Genomic DNA, 13,791 nt, shown 5'->3' with positions numbered 1-13,791 from the left:
AAGGTCAGTGAATATAGTAACAAGAGGACCTGAGTTCAGATATGGCTCAAGCACTTAATTGTGACCTGGGGCAAGTCATAACCCCAATTGTGCCCCATGCTTGTAAAGACATTAGGTGTAATTGAATTGCGGTTAAAGATAATTTTGTGATTTCTTTGTGTAAGATAGAGTATAAATATGAATAAGGAGATTGTGAAGGTACATTTGAAAATACTTGAATCTTTGAAAAATGATGATCAGTAAAGATATTGTCTAATGAATTAATGGCATATGGGATTTAAAGTCATGTAGATTTTAATGTGCTGTTAATCTCACTGGAATTGGAGGGGGGAAAAAAGGTTCAGAGAGCATGGCACTTTTGTTTTGGATTAAAAACTTGAGGCAACTATAGTGATACCAGAACCAGTTTGGTACATTTCAGAAAACAAAACATAAGAGCTGGAAATTGCTGTGATGACTTCCATTTGGTTTCGCTTGTGACTGAGTTTCAGAGGTGATGCTTTTCTCTTGGCTGTCTGAGCAATCCTAGCATATCATTTAGGTAGATTTGGTGAGGTAATCGGCTATGTCTTCAAATGGTAAGTTTTATAAAGGAAAATTCCTCTTAATGTAATGAAGATACTTGAAAATTCTTTATAAACTAAATCAGTAATAGAATTAAGAATTAAGCTCAATAAATGTCATTTTTAATAGTTAAGAAACTTGTTTTTAGGTGATTTAATTAACATCTGCATATTTCTCTAAGAAAATTAATTTATCACCTAATTTGAGTCTTTAATCAAGATAAGAATTTGTTTTTAGAATTTGTTAGATTAGGAAGAAACTGCCATATTAATTTTAAAAAGTTTTTAGAGAGAAATTAATCATACTGAACTTAATTCAAATATCATATATTTGTAGTGTAGTTCATCCTTTTGTGATCATCTTATCTTTTGCTGATTTAAACTGTCTAAGAAAAGTAATTGAGTCATAGGTCTTCCCTCCCTTCCCCCTCCCCTCTCACTTTTCTTAACACTGTTTCCAATTCTATAGGTAAAAACACCTGTGATGAATTCAGAAGCCAAAGTTTTAGGCCCTGGAATTCCTGGACATCATGCAGCCATGAAAGCTACATTGGAGACAGAAAAAACAGAAAGCAAAAAGAGATTAAAGGAGAATGAGGTAATTGAAGATCAGGATATCAAATGGGGTGGTTCGCTCAAATGATTTTTCATTTAATTTAAAATGATAAGATTTTGCAAAGAGAATGGAGTGTCTAGTAGTCATTATTTATGGCACCTTTGAAACCTATAAAGGGGCTAATAGCCCCTTTGCTACCACATACTAGGTCTAATTTGTTTTAGATTTTTTTTTTTTGTTCTTTTTTTTATAAAGACAGATAATGGGAGATATCATTATACTTAAGTAGTATCTAAGTCTTAAATCCTTTAGAAATTTGTCAGGCTATTGCTGCTGTCTGTTTTATTTTCCTGTACTATATTTTGAAGTATAATTCCAAAAAAGATAGAAAATGACCTTTGCTTTGGACCAGTTTGGGGTTAGAAATATGACTTTAGTGTTTTCTTGACACAACATCTGGAATGGAATGTGTATATGTAATCATCAGGATATTTTCTATGTTACAGAATTAAATAAAAGCCAGTACTTGCTGTGATGATTTCAATCTGGTTTCGCTTTTTGCTGAGATCCAATGATGCCTTTCTCTTGGCTGTCTGAGCATGTCTGGCACTCATAATCCCAGAATCAGATTGAGAGGCTAAAGGAACTTTTAGTCCAGCCTTTTGATGTTGCAGTGTATGAATACACAGTCATAGAGAAGTTAAAGGATTTGCCTAGTATCACAGAGCTAATGCCTAATTAGAATTTGAACTCAGGCTTTTCTGACACCAATTTTAAGGCTCTCTCAACTACTACGTGATGTAACATTAAGTTTATCTTGTATACAGTTTTCTAGCTAGAGCCAAGGAAGAGGATGAAAACGTGGGCTCAGCCCTCAGGTATAACACGCAAAGTACTATATACAAGATAGATCCCAAGTGAGTAGTACTAAATACTGTGATGTCTAAGAAAGAAGGAATGAGTTCTTAACTGAGTAATCAAGGAAAGATTTTATAGAGGAAGTAGAAACATATAAGGTATATTGTAAAAAATAAGTAGCTTTTCCAAACATGTAGATTCAAATAGAGATACATGTATACAAATGTTCATGCATGCATGTTATATAACAGTCAGTTCAGTTGAATATATGTTCAGTTCAAGAGCCTTTGGTTCACATGTGGAATATATGGAGGGGAGAATATTGATAGAAGCTTTGTTCTTATTGTGGTCTCAAATTGTGGAGTGCCTTGTGTGTAGTTTTTGTTTGTAGGTAGTTTCATTTGCCTGGATTTTAAAAGTATTGAATATATTAATGGCTGACCTAATCAGATTTGTTTGTAAGGGAAAAGAATTTGTGAATGTGAATTGGAGAGAATTGAAGTTGGAATCAAGTTTTTGTTGGAAGCTAATGTCGTATGTCAAGCAGGCAAGTGGTAATGGAAGGGGAGCAGAATAGAAGATGAATGAATTATTTTAGAGTTGTTAGCATCACCACATCTGGGAAATTGGTTGGATGAAGGACACATCACAGACATACTTTTTTCTCTTAATAAATATTGATGTTTTGAGAATAACTAATAGTGTTTTATCTGAAAAGCACATTCGGTTATCCCTCCTTGTACACAATGATCATAGCTCTTTAACCAAAAGAAAAAAATTGTATATTATGGATATTTTTGTTGCATACATTAGTCACTATAATGAATTTTGAGTACAATAGGGAAGAGTTTTTCTTTTGGGGGAGGGTGTGTGACAATTGCTCCTTGTTAACTCTTACATCTGACACATGGACAAAGGAAAAATGACAACATTTTATTTTAGTGTGTGGCTCTATGTGCATGAATAATGGAGTAGAACATGCTTTAACCTTTGTGTTTTTATTCATTCAGCAAATTAGCATTGAAGAGCGATTGGGAGCAATGGATATAGACACCATGAAAGAAAAAAGAAAAGGGGACCTGAAGGCAGACAGCTATCCTGTTCTTCTAGTGCAAGGCCTAGAAAGTAATGACTGCTATATGTTAAATGTAAGTGTTACTTGCTGGTTTTGAACAGATTTAAAATGGCAACACAGTTGTGATTCATGAACTTTCTTTTGAGATCATATCCTCTAGCTCTAAAAAGTATTTTGGTAATATAATGTGGCAAGTGTACATATGTGTCTGTGTATATGCACACGTGTTTTAATGGATTAGATTGTGTAATTCTTTCATTGGTTCAGCTCATAACCTTTGCTGATCTTTTTACCCATGTCTTCCATAGAGGAGCTACTATCCAATGTTGTAGAATCTTTTTTCCCATTGCTTTTTTAATGTCTCAAGATTCTGGTGGGAGTGAGAGGTGGCGCTGTCATGTCTAGATGTCCATTAGTTAGCTAACCTGGGATATCTTTGTCTGAAGTACATGACCAGGTCACTTCCTTGTCTGATTTTCAGGAGACCTTAAATAAATATATAAATGAGAGTGTGTGGGTGGGCAGGTGTATGATTTATTAAGCATGATATATTCTGTGCTTGTAACATTGTATAAGCCTTTTTTTGTATCAAGTAGCATTTGGGGTGATGGAAAGGGCCATGAAATCACCCCCACATAATCATCTCGCTGTTGATATTTTTTACCGAGTTTCTTGGCCCAGGTTTCTATCTTGCTTCCTCTCTAACAAAGGTTATGCTCTGAATAGATTTACTGAATGTATTATCCATGCAGTGAATTTATTCTTGCCTTTTTTCCCTACATGGATTGTTCAACTAATCATTTAAAAAGCAATCTAATTGAGGAGATTTTATAGTATCTTGGTGTTTCGTGCAACCTGCATAAATGTCAGTTTTAAACAAAATCATCAGGTTTACCTCATAAACTTTAAGGGAAGTTTTTTCTAGTAGCATGGTACATAGCATGTTCTATTACAGTTGAGAACAGCTTTGGGAATGATACATCTGTTCTACGTATGCTTTGTTCAGTTGAACAAAGTTTTTGCTGTGGATCTATCTTATTTTTAGGTTTTATTGATGTCTTGTATCACAGTTGTTTCCATATATAGCCATTCCCCTTTTAATTCTTTCCTTGTAATTAGGGAAAAGTTGAAGAACTAAGCAACATTAACCAGTATCAGCAACTTACTATATATGCCAATACCAGAATATGCACATAAATTTTCTGTTGTTGCATTCTTCATGTAATCTTGCATAATCTTGAGCACATAAGAAACATCTTGGTCGGGTTTTTGCTGTGGATCTATCTTATTTTTAGGTTTTATTGATGTCTTGTATCACAGTTGTTTCCATATATAGCCATCCCCCTTTTAATTCTTTCCTTGTAATTAGGGAAAAATTGAAGAACTAAGCAACATTAACCAGTATCAGCAACTTACTATATATGCCAATACCAGAATATGCACATAAATTTTCTGTTGTTGCATTCTTCATGTAATCTTGCATAATCTTGAGCACATAAGAAACATCTTGGTCCGGGTTCCTCCCACATCTTGTGGTAGAACTTTTTGTAGCTTAAGGGTCAAGTGTGTTTTGTGATCAAACAATTAGCTCTTGTTTAGTGTATACTTTTCAATCACTTATGTGACTAAATGTTGTTTGCTGTCAAATAGTGAATACTTGACTATCTTATGTTGTCATCAAGAATATAATATATACATGTAGGCTTTGAACTCGGGTCCTCTGACTTCAGGGCTAATGCTCTTTACTTCACGTGATCAGTGCCTTCATCTTGTAGAGGAATATATTAGGGTCCAGACATGCAGTATAACAGTATAAGTTCCTGATTATCAGTCTTTTCACTGTGTCACTTTGGGATAAAAGGTATATCATGGGGGCAACTAGATGGTGCAGTGGATAGAGCATTAGCCCTGAAGTCAGGAGACCCTGAGTTCAAATCAGGCCTCAGACACTTAACACTTCATAATGATTCTGGACAAGTCACTTAACTCCATTTGCCTCAAGAGGAAAAAAAGGAGTATATCATGGTCTGGGCACAATGGAATTCTTACTTAGATGGAGTTCTCATAGAAGGCAGGGGGAAGAGCACTGCTCTAGTCAGTAGATCTAGATTCTCAAATCTCATTTTTACTTTAACCTCTCTGGACCTTAGTATTTTCATCTGTAAACTGAAAGGACTATAGAGGATAGACTAGATACTCTCTGAGAAGTAGTTCAACTATATGGATCAATCAGTACACATTTATTAAGGGATACCAAAAGGCAAGGCAGTTCCTGCCCTCAGAGAGTCTACAGTCTAGTGGGAGAGACTATTTGCAAATAGCTATGTACAAAATGAGTGGGATAAACAGGAAATTACCAAGTCAAAAGACACTGGAATTAAGAGTGTTAAACCACCTATAAAAGGTGTTTAGTTTAGTTGGGACTTAAAGCAAGCCAGGGAGGTCTGTAGGCAGAGTTGAGGAGGGAGGCAGCACCACACCTAGAGGTTCATGAAACAGGAGACCAATGTTACTGGATCAAAAAGGGACATGCTGAGGAGTTGGCTGCAAGAAGACTGGAAAGGTAGGAGGGGTTAAGGTTATGAAGTGCTTTGAATGCCAATGGGAGCCATTCAGGAGTACTGGAGATTATTGAGTAGATCTTTTGACCTGTCATCTTGGTGAGATTTCATGAAAGTAGTAAACTGAGCCTCAGGAAGGCTTGCCTGAGGTCACATCATCCATAAGAGCCTATCCCAAGGCTTAAATCCAGGTCTTGTGATTCTAAATCCAGGGCACTGAATTTGCATCCTTACCTTCTTTTTATTTGTATTACTGAACAATTTTCTATCCTTTACTTACAGAAAGTACTTCAAACAAGAAAGGATACCTTAATAAGAAACACAGTGTTAAGGATTCCAGTGTATGCTGTTATTCCTTTATTGAATGAGGTAAAATTAAATTGTTTTTGTGTTTAAAAAAAAAAACAAAACAGGCACGATTTGTTCTACTACAACTATTGAATAGTATTATTTAGTACTGTAACCTAAAAAGATTTACCTTGCACAAACAAGGTAGTTGTGATATGCAGAGTCATACCGACCTAGTAAGTGGCAGGCTGGGTGGGCCTCAAATTTTAGTTAGGTTTGCTGATTCCTAGTTCAGGCTTTTGAACTCTGCTCAAAGTTCAAATTGTGTGAACATTCCTCTGCTGGATTGCTTGCTGTAAGATGTAAGATGCAGCAGTGTTGTGTGTCTTTTAGTTTATTAGCAGAAATGTCAATTGGACATGGTCCCTAGATTTATAAGCTTTAATTGAAAAAAATCATTTTGACATTGCTTTTTCTATATTGAATCTTTTTTTTTTTTTTAAACCTGGACATACTTGAGAATTTTAATTGAATAACACATAAATCCAGCCTTTAAAAAGCATATAAAGATGAGCTTTGGAGGGAGAAGAATTAGTTTCCAATGGCATCAGACTTTGGAGTTAATGGTAACTAACAAATAATTCTTCAGAGTATTAAGAATACTCACTAAAATTGGTATTTTCAAATACCTGAAAATATAGTAGTGTGTTGGTTTAGTCTTTATATTAAATCTTGTTAGGATTGGTGAAATATTTTTTAGAAAGAATTTTGATTAGAGCCCCAGGAAGAGTTTTTTATGTAGTTTCTTTTCCAACAAATAACATGTAGAGAACAAGGTGGTGAGAATAAACAGTTTGAATTTGTGTAGTTTTTTTTAAAAGTTTAAAACATTTTATTGATGCCTTTTTTTTCCTTGACAGTCATTTCCTACCTATTTTCCTCCCAGAGAAAGCCTTCTCTATTAGAGATTTATTCTTAGTATTTAAATGTTCTTAATATCCTACTATTAAAAGTTAACATTATGGAAACTGACAAATAAAATTAAAAATTTCCTAATGTAGACAAGACTTTGGCATATTTCTCCTTTATTTTTGCAACATATATTTGCAGAATAGATATTTTTGGAAATTATAAAGTCATATGTTGAATGTTGTTTCTAATTATTTTTTTTCTTTCCAGCTTACTAAGAGGTTGCAAGGACATCCAAATAGGTGAGGTGTCTTTTATCTTTTTTGTTATTGATGTGTATACTATTATGAGATGACCACAGTGTTTCTTAGTCCAAATTTGTGACTGCCCTAGTCTTTGAAAATTAATCTTTTATTCACTTGAAAATTTAATGATATACCTATTGACACTTTTAAGAATTTAAGGATAGCCTAAGGAAAAATATGAATGCATCCCTGCTTGTACAGTCAATGGCTCTTTGAGAAATCAGGAAACAATCAGTTTGGTCTGTCCTTCACTTTCCTCTTATGGCCTCCTTACAGGAATGCCAATTAAAAAGTAGGGAGAGTAATCTTAATTTTAAATAGTTTAAAGTTAGCTTTGGAGCTAATAAGATTAATCCTGCCAATATTTTGTATTGCTTGCCATTAAAATGTACCTGATGGTATTAACTTGAAGTAAATTCTTTTTTGTATTTCATGGTTGTTGAGATTCTTTGGCTTTGTTTTTCTGGCACATGTTTGCACATGAATTGTCAACTGGTTTCTCCTTCTCTTCCTCCTCCCTCATTAAAAGCCCATTATTATGTCCATTATATCAGGCAAGTGCTTTACATATTATCTCAATAGATATTTGCAACTGCCATGGGAGGTAGGTGCTATTATCCCACCGAAGTAGACAGGGTAAATGATCTGTCTAGGGCCACTTAGCTAGTGAGTATCTGAGACAATGTTTGAACTCTGGTCTTTCTGATACCAAATCTTAGTGCTCTCCTCACTGTACCAGCAATAGACATTGCAATAGAATGAAGATGGGAAAGGGTATATATAGTTCTTTGCCCCAACTTTACTCTTTAGGTAGTTTAACATAGAGGATTATAATTCTTCACCTGGATTTGATGTTTCCAAAGGAAATAATGTTATATTCTCCTGAAATTTCTAGTGCAGTGTAAAAGCTCAAAATAGCCCCTTTAACAATATAAATAGCAGAATTATTTTGCATCTGGGGTTTTAAATTTCTTTCTTTTTTCCCCCCCAGTGCTGTGCTTATGGTTCCATGGTTAAAATCTGTGTTAACCATACATGCGTCTTATCTGTCCACAGTAAGTAACTTCAGCAGACCTCATCTCATACTTGGTAACCACACACACAATTAATAATGATACTATAGTAATAAAGTATTTTAATATTTGGAAAGTACTTTATATATATTTTCCCTTGATCCTCACAGCTCTTTGGAATTCATCCTTATTGATATCTTCATTTCACAAATGAAAACTTTTAAAAAATGTATTCAGTTTTGTCAAAAAGAAATTGATCCTTTATGTCATATGAAAATTTCAGTTTATATCACTGTTAAACAAAATTACTATTCATCAAAATTGAATTTGCTTTCCTTCCCCCTGTGGTTTGTGAACTTGAACCTGCATCTCCATACTCTTAACTTTGATAGTTGATTCTAAATCACCCCTGCTTCTTTAGAACACAAGCCTTTTAAAAGTAGGGACCGCTTCTTTTGAAGCACACTGTGAACATTTGTGTCAAGGAATGCTTCATATTTGTTGACTTGACTCACACCTGGCTTAAAGTGGGGAAAAGAAGATTAAGGAAGAGGCAAATGAGATGGATTTTTTACCCCTCTGGTCATTTCCCTCACTTCAGAGAGTAGTTCTATTTCAGGACTGTTTAAAGGAAATGATTTATGCTCTCTGAGATTCTCTATGCTTCTGTTCACTTGATACAAAATGAGACAAGTGCTACTTGGTCATTTTTCCTCTAGCTGCCTGACCTGGTACCCCAGCTGGGCATGTTATACCAGTTGATGGAGAGCAGAGTCAAAACCTTAAGGAAGCTCTCTCGACTGCACGGAAAACTCATCCTTCTTATTACACAGGTATGTATATCCCCATTTAATCCACAGTGAAAGATTTTGTATGTTGTAGTAATGAGGATATATTTGTTTTATCCCATCACAAATACCTACTTTGTTTTAGTATAAAATATGCCAGGTCAGTTTGGAATAAACAGTAGTAGAAAGATCCTGTCTTAATTTTTAGGAAATGTCCTGTTTGTCAGAATTCATGAAACATTCTTGGAATTTTTTGTGGAAAGCAAAACTAATGAGAGTGCTTAGATATGTGAAATTTAAGGTAGCACTGCTATATTTTACTCCAATTTCTATAAATTTTATGAAGTTCCCTCTCCCTCTCCCCCCCTTCTCCTTTTTTTTTAAACATTTGAATGTCTGCCTGGTCTTTCAGGAATCCTCTGAAAGCTATTCCTGATAAGGGAGCAGTGACTCAGGCTGTGCTTCTTTCTGCAGAAAGCAAGTGGCTGTGCCATATTTTATAAATCTTATCACCAACTTTGCCCCATCAGCTCTCAGAAATCATTTCTATTGGTTGTGTGATCTGTTGTGGTAGGGCATGAGCGACTGCACACTGACAAAAACCATCAGTCATTGAAATTTTGAAAATATGGTCCTTTATTCTATCTTTTGGTTTTTTTTAATGTATAAGGTAGAGGGAGCCAAGCTATGACTGACTTTCACACTTAATATTTCATTTTTTAGGTGGCAGCATCTGAAAAAACTCAAGGTGTGCCTCCACCTGAGCAGACAGCCAAGTTGGTTTATGAGGAAGGTAAGGAGTGGAAATTTGAATTGAATTTGAAGTTTGATAGATATTGCATTCTTCATTATAAAAAGCATCATTTCAATTTTGCTTCTCTTAAATTCAGTTTTGCAGTGAGAACTCTATAAAATACCAAGTCTTTAAAAAAAATTATTATTAAAGCTTTTTTATTTTCAAAACATGCGAAGATAGTTTTCAACAATCCTCCTTGAAGAAATCTTGTGTTCCAAATTTTTTCATTTCCTTTCCCCCCATCCCCTTCCCTAGACAGCAAGTAATCCAATATATGTTAAATATATGTAATTCTTCTATATATATTTCCACATTTAAGATACCAAGTCTTAAGAGAAAATATGGAACTATTATCACACAACTCTTTTTTGGGGTGGAGGTGGAGGGAGAGACTGCATCTTTATAACCCATAGGCTAAAGGACTTTATCAGGGCTCTCTATTTAAAGCTTGAATTTTAATATAGTATTTTACTTGGTTCTTTTGTTGCATTATTTTCAGAAGGCATTGAGACTTTGGCATTAAGAACATTTGCATCTTATATCTAATAAAAAAGGGGACAGTGTGTCATAGTGGAGAGAATAGCAGCCTTAGAATCAGGTTATCTCTGCTCAAGTCCTACTTCTGATACATAGTAGCTGTGTAACTCTGGGTAAGACACTTAATCTGTTAATGTCCTAAGCAAAATTCTAAGACTTTTATTTGCAGAAAAACTGCGGCTTGCTTTGGTAGAGTCAAGTCATTGAGTATATTTCAAAGTGTCTACTATTTTCCAGCCATTGTACTCATCACAAGGAATTAACACATACATGCACACAGACACAATAAATCTCTGCTCTAGGGTGCTCACATTTTTATGGAGGAGAACAAATGTTCTTAGTAGGAATTCTTTATTCTAGTGAAATTGTAAGTCCAGTGAAATGTAATGCTGTTGAAATATTTAAATAATGGGGTAGCTAAGTAGCGCAGTGGATAGAGCACCAGCCCTTGAAGTCAGGAGAATCTGAGTTCAAATCTGATCTCAGACACTTAACACTTCCTAGCTGTGGGACACTTCCTAGCTGTGTGACCTGGGCAAGTCACTTAATCCTAATTGCCCCAGAAAAAAAAGAAAGAAAAGAAAAAAATATTTAAATAATGTTGCTTGAGCAAAGTAAATCAGAAGTTTAGCTATGTCAGGAAGTGACAAACACATCTGATCCTGGAAAAGGTAATCTCTTAACAATGCCCCAAGTAACTCTTTGAGATCCTGAATTGCAGAGAAGGTGCCCAGTCTGCATTGGTAGAGGGAATTTCCTTATTATAAATCCACAGATCTGGTCAAAAATAGTCATTTGACTAACGTTCTTGCTAAATAAGCGTTTTATGAAACAAAACATAAGGTTCTGTATTTGTGGGGTTTTAGATATTTTTGGAATTAAGTAAAGATTTTGTTTTTTAGAATCTTCTGAAGAGGAGTCTGATGATGAATTAATGGCAGATAAAAATTCGGATGTAAGTAACTATTTCTGCTGACATGATTTTTAGCCTTCTCATACAGCTACCCTACTGATAAGAGCCTTTGTGAATGTTTCCTTTGCTTTTTAATTTATCAGGAAAATTGGGAGGAGGATGAAGAAGAGAGAGAAAGTGAAAAGGATGAAGTCGAAGATGATGATGAAGATGATGATGATGATGATGATGAACAAGAAATAGATCAGGACACAGAAAATGGTGAGGAGAAAGAAATGGCTCTTGAAAAAGAAATAAATGGAGATTCTGATTTGGACCCAGAAAATGAAAGTGAAGAAGAATGAAGAAGAAAGGAAAAATAGGCCAATAGAACTATAAACTTTGGCTCACATTGTTGAATGCTGCCATGTTCTCCTGGAGAGGGCAGTCTCTGTATTTGACCTCTGTGGCAGAATGCAGAAGGCCCTCCCACCTTTCCAAATTCAAAATGGTGGTCTCACCATGCCAGCCCCCCTTCTCCTTCTCACCTCAAACTTAACTGTGTAAATAAGAATGTTTCTTTCGATTGTTAATAAACTTTACACAGTAAATAGACACATTTTTCTGCAACATACTGACACGATTGTCCTACATATCTTATATTTTTATAATATAATAAAGTCCTGGAATGATTGGTTATATCAAGAATTGAGTTAAATAAAAATGAGGAAATTATCCCCCCAACCCATCCCCCTATCAAAACCACAGCCCAACCTGTTCTTTGGAGGAATCCATTCTTATTGCAGGTTGGTATGTAATCTGGTCCAGGTGTGACCCTGTCCTGAGTAAACTTGGTAAGAAGTTACACATGAGCCAAATTTGCCTTTTTGTGTGGAAGACAAAGCATAACAAAAATGAAAGTATAGATATGATTGCAGGCTTTTAGAAAAACACCTTTGATCTCTAGGAATATTGGCCAAAGTAATCTGAACCAGGCAGGCTCAGTCACTGGACTTATCTTCCTATTCCACCAACAACAACCCCACCTATCAAACAAAAAAAACTCCAGAAAATCTAGCTAATTAAAAAAAATTTTAAGTAATTTTTAAAGAAAAACAGTCATGATAGTTCAAAAGCCAAAATGACCAATTATCCTAGCTCCATGAACGGTTCCCTGTGCCCTAGTCATGTTCTAGGGATCCATCCAGTGTTCATTCTTAAAGCACATGCCAATTGTCTGCGCCCTGTTCTTTGGTATTCACCCACAGTCGCTGCTGAAGTAATGAATTCACTTCAGCTTTCCACCGTCAATTAAGATTTTAGAACAGAGACCAATTTTTCCTTCCTTTTGGCTTCAGTTAATATTGGTGATCATCCTAGCAACAGATTTTTTTTTCTTATCCAAGGAAAATATATTTATGACAGTAATTAAATGCTTTCTTGAAACTCTTTCTATTAACTAAGCTTGGCAAAATTTAGAGACCATTTTTTTAAAAGAAAAATTGGACTCAAGCTTTTTTATGTATGTGTAAACCATATTTTTATTTTTGTTTTCTGAAAAAATATCTTTTAGAATTATCAGTGACTTAATTGAAAAGAAAAATTTTGGACCTCATTTAGGGCTAAATAGGGGGATATTCATTGGAACATGGTTTCTAATAGGAAGGGTGGGCTAGGTGGATAGGTGTTTTTTTTTTTTCCTTGTGAATATTTAAAACAATTATATTTGTTAGGGAGTTTTTAATCTCAGTGGCCAAACAAGAATCTCTTTTTGCTCTGCTTATTGAATTGGAGCCACATTATCATCTTGGGCAGAGTGAGTTTGAGCTGGCCATGGACATATTGTATGTACAGTCTATTTGTCTATAAATGGAGCTCTTTATGGCTACCAAACACCACTCTCTTTGTAAAGTGAATAAATGTACATCTTTACCCAGTTGCTTGTCTTGTGGTATCTGCTAAAAAGGCAAGGAGAAGCATAGCTTCATTGCTTGCTGTAATTTTCAGTGGCCTTGATGGAACACTGATATTAAAGCGTGACACCTGTAGAAATTGTCATGAAAATAAGCATTTCCTTCATTTGCTCCCAAGCCCTAATTAGAGAGTGGGCCAAGAAGCCTTTAAGATATGTATTTCTTGTAGAATCATCCTTTAGTTGAACGCTCATGGCCCCACATTCTCAAACAGGCTTGTATCAATATTAGAGATTTCAGTAGTCTTTGTGTTGGTAGGATTATGTGTAGAAAGTGGGTAAAAGGGAGTTGCTGATACTGGTTTAACCATCATTTCCCCATATCTACCTTTGGTTGTAAATAGTACTCTTACTTTAACATGTAAGAAAATTTGGCAGGTTTGGGTATTATAGTGGGTACTCAGGATTTGGGTATTCCATATTAGTTTATTTAGAAAGAACTCATGTTACAAAGTACTGATATTTTTGATAAACAGCCTGTTGTATCTGAAATGACTAAATTGATCAGCATGGATTTTTAGGAATACACTGCTAGTAAGTAGCTTTTTGCCTTTGTTTTATTTTTATGGATAGCAGCTGATGTCTGTTGGTCCATGATTTAAAGATGACCTGGAGGTTGGAGGGAGGATAAAAAGTAAAACACTGGCATTGGACTTTCTCAGTCTGAAGATATCATCC

General features: G+C 35.1%; 1 protein-coding gene and 2 non-coding genes across 3 annotated transcripts in view; all 3 read left to right on the top strand.

Moving 5' to 3' along the window:
- Positions 1-13,077, top strand: part of WDR43 (WD repeat domain 43) — a 41,857-nt gene extending 28,780 nt beyond the window's left edge. The window contains exons 10-18 of the mRNA XM_051976219.1: positions 1,033-1,161; positions 2,988-3,125; positions 5,896-5,982; positions 7,081-7,112; positions 8,107-8,170; positions 8,848-8,961; positions 9,640-9,709; positions 11,152-11,204; positions 11,306-13,077. Of these exons, the coding sequence (XP_051832179.1) occupies positions 1,033-1,161; positions 2,988-3,125; positions 5,896-5,982; positions 7,081-7,112; positions 8,107-8,170; positions 8,848-8,961; positions 9,640-9,709; positions 11,152-11,204; positions 11,306-11,506 (888 nt within the window). The 3' untranslated portion in view covers positions 11,507-13,077. The remainder of the gene's footprint in view (positions 1-1,032; positions 1,162-2,987; positions 3,126-5,895; positions 5,983-7,080; positions 7,113-8,106; positions 8,171-8,847; positions 8,962-9,639; positions 9,710-11,151; positions 11,205-11,305) is intronic.
- LOC127552659 (small nucleolar RNA SNORD53/SNORD92) lies at positions 446-523 on the top strand. The gene has a single exon (XR_007951514.1). It is a non-coding gene; the product is annotated as a small nucleolar RNA SNORD53/SNORD92 (small nucleolar RNA).
- Positions 1,646-1,720, top strand: LOC127552660 (small nucleolar RNA SNORD53/SNORD92). Its single transcript, XR_007951515.1, has one exon. It is a non-coding gene; the product is annotated as a small nucleolar RNA SNORD53/SNORD92 (small nucleolar RNA).
- Positions 13,078-13,791: the final 714 nt, after the last annotated feature.

This window comes from Antechinus flavipes, chromosome 2 (genome assembly GCF_016432865.1).
Source record: "Antechinus flavipes isolate AdamAnt ecotype Samford, QLD, Australia chromosome 2, AdamAnt_v2, whole genome shotgun sequence".
Classification (NCBI taxonomy): domain Eukaryota; kingdom Metazoa; phylum Chordata; class Mammalia; order Dasyuromorphia; family Dasyuridae; genus Antechinus; species Antechinus flavipes.
The sequence above is the reverse complement of the archived record's forward strand: the minus strand, read 5'-3'. Positions and strand labels throughout refer to the sequence as shown.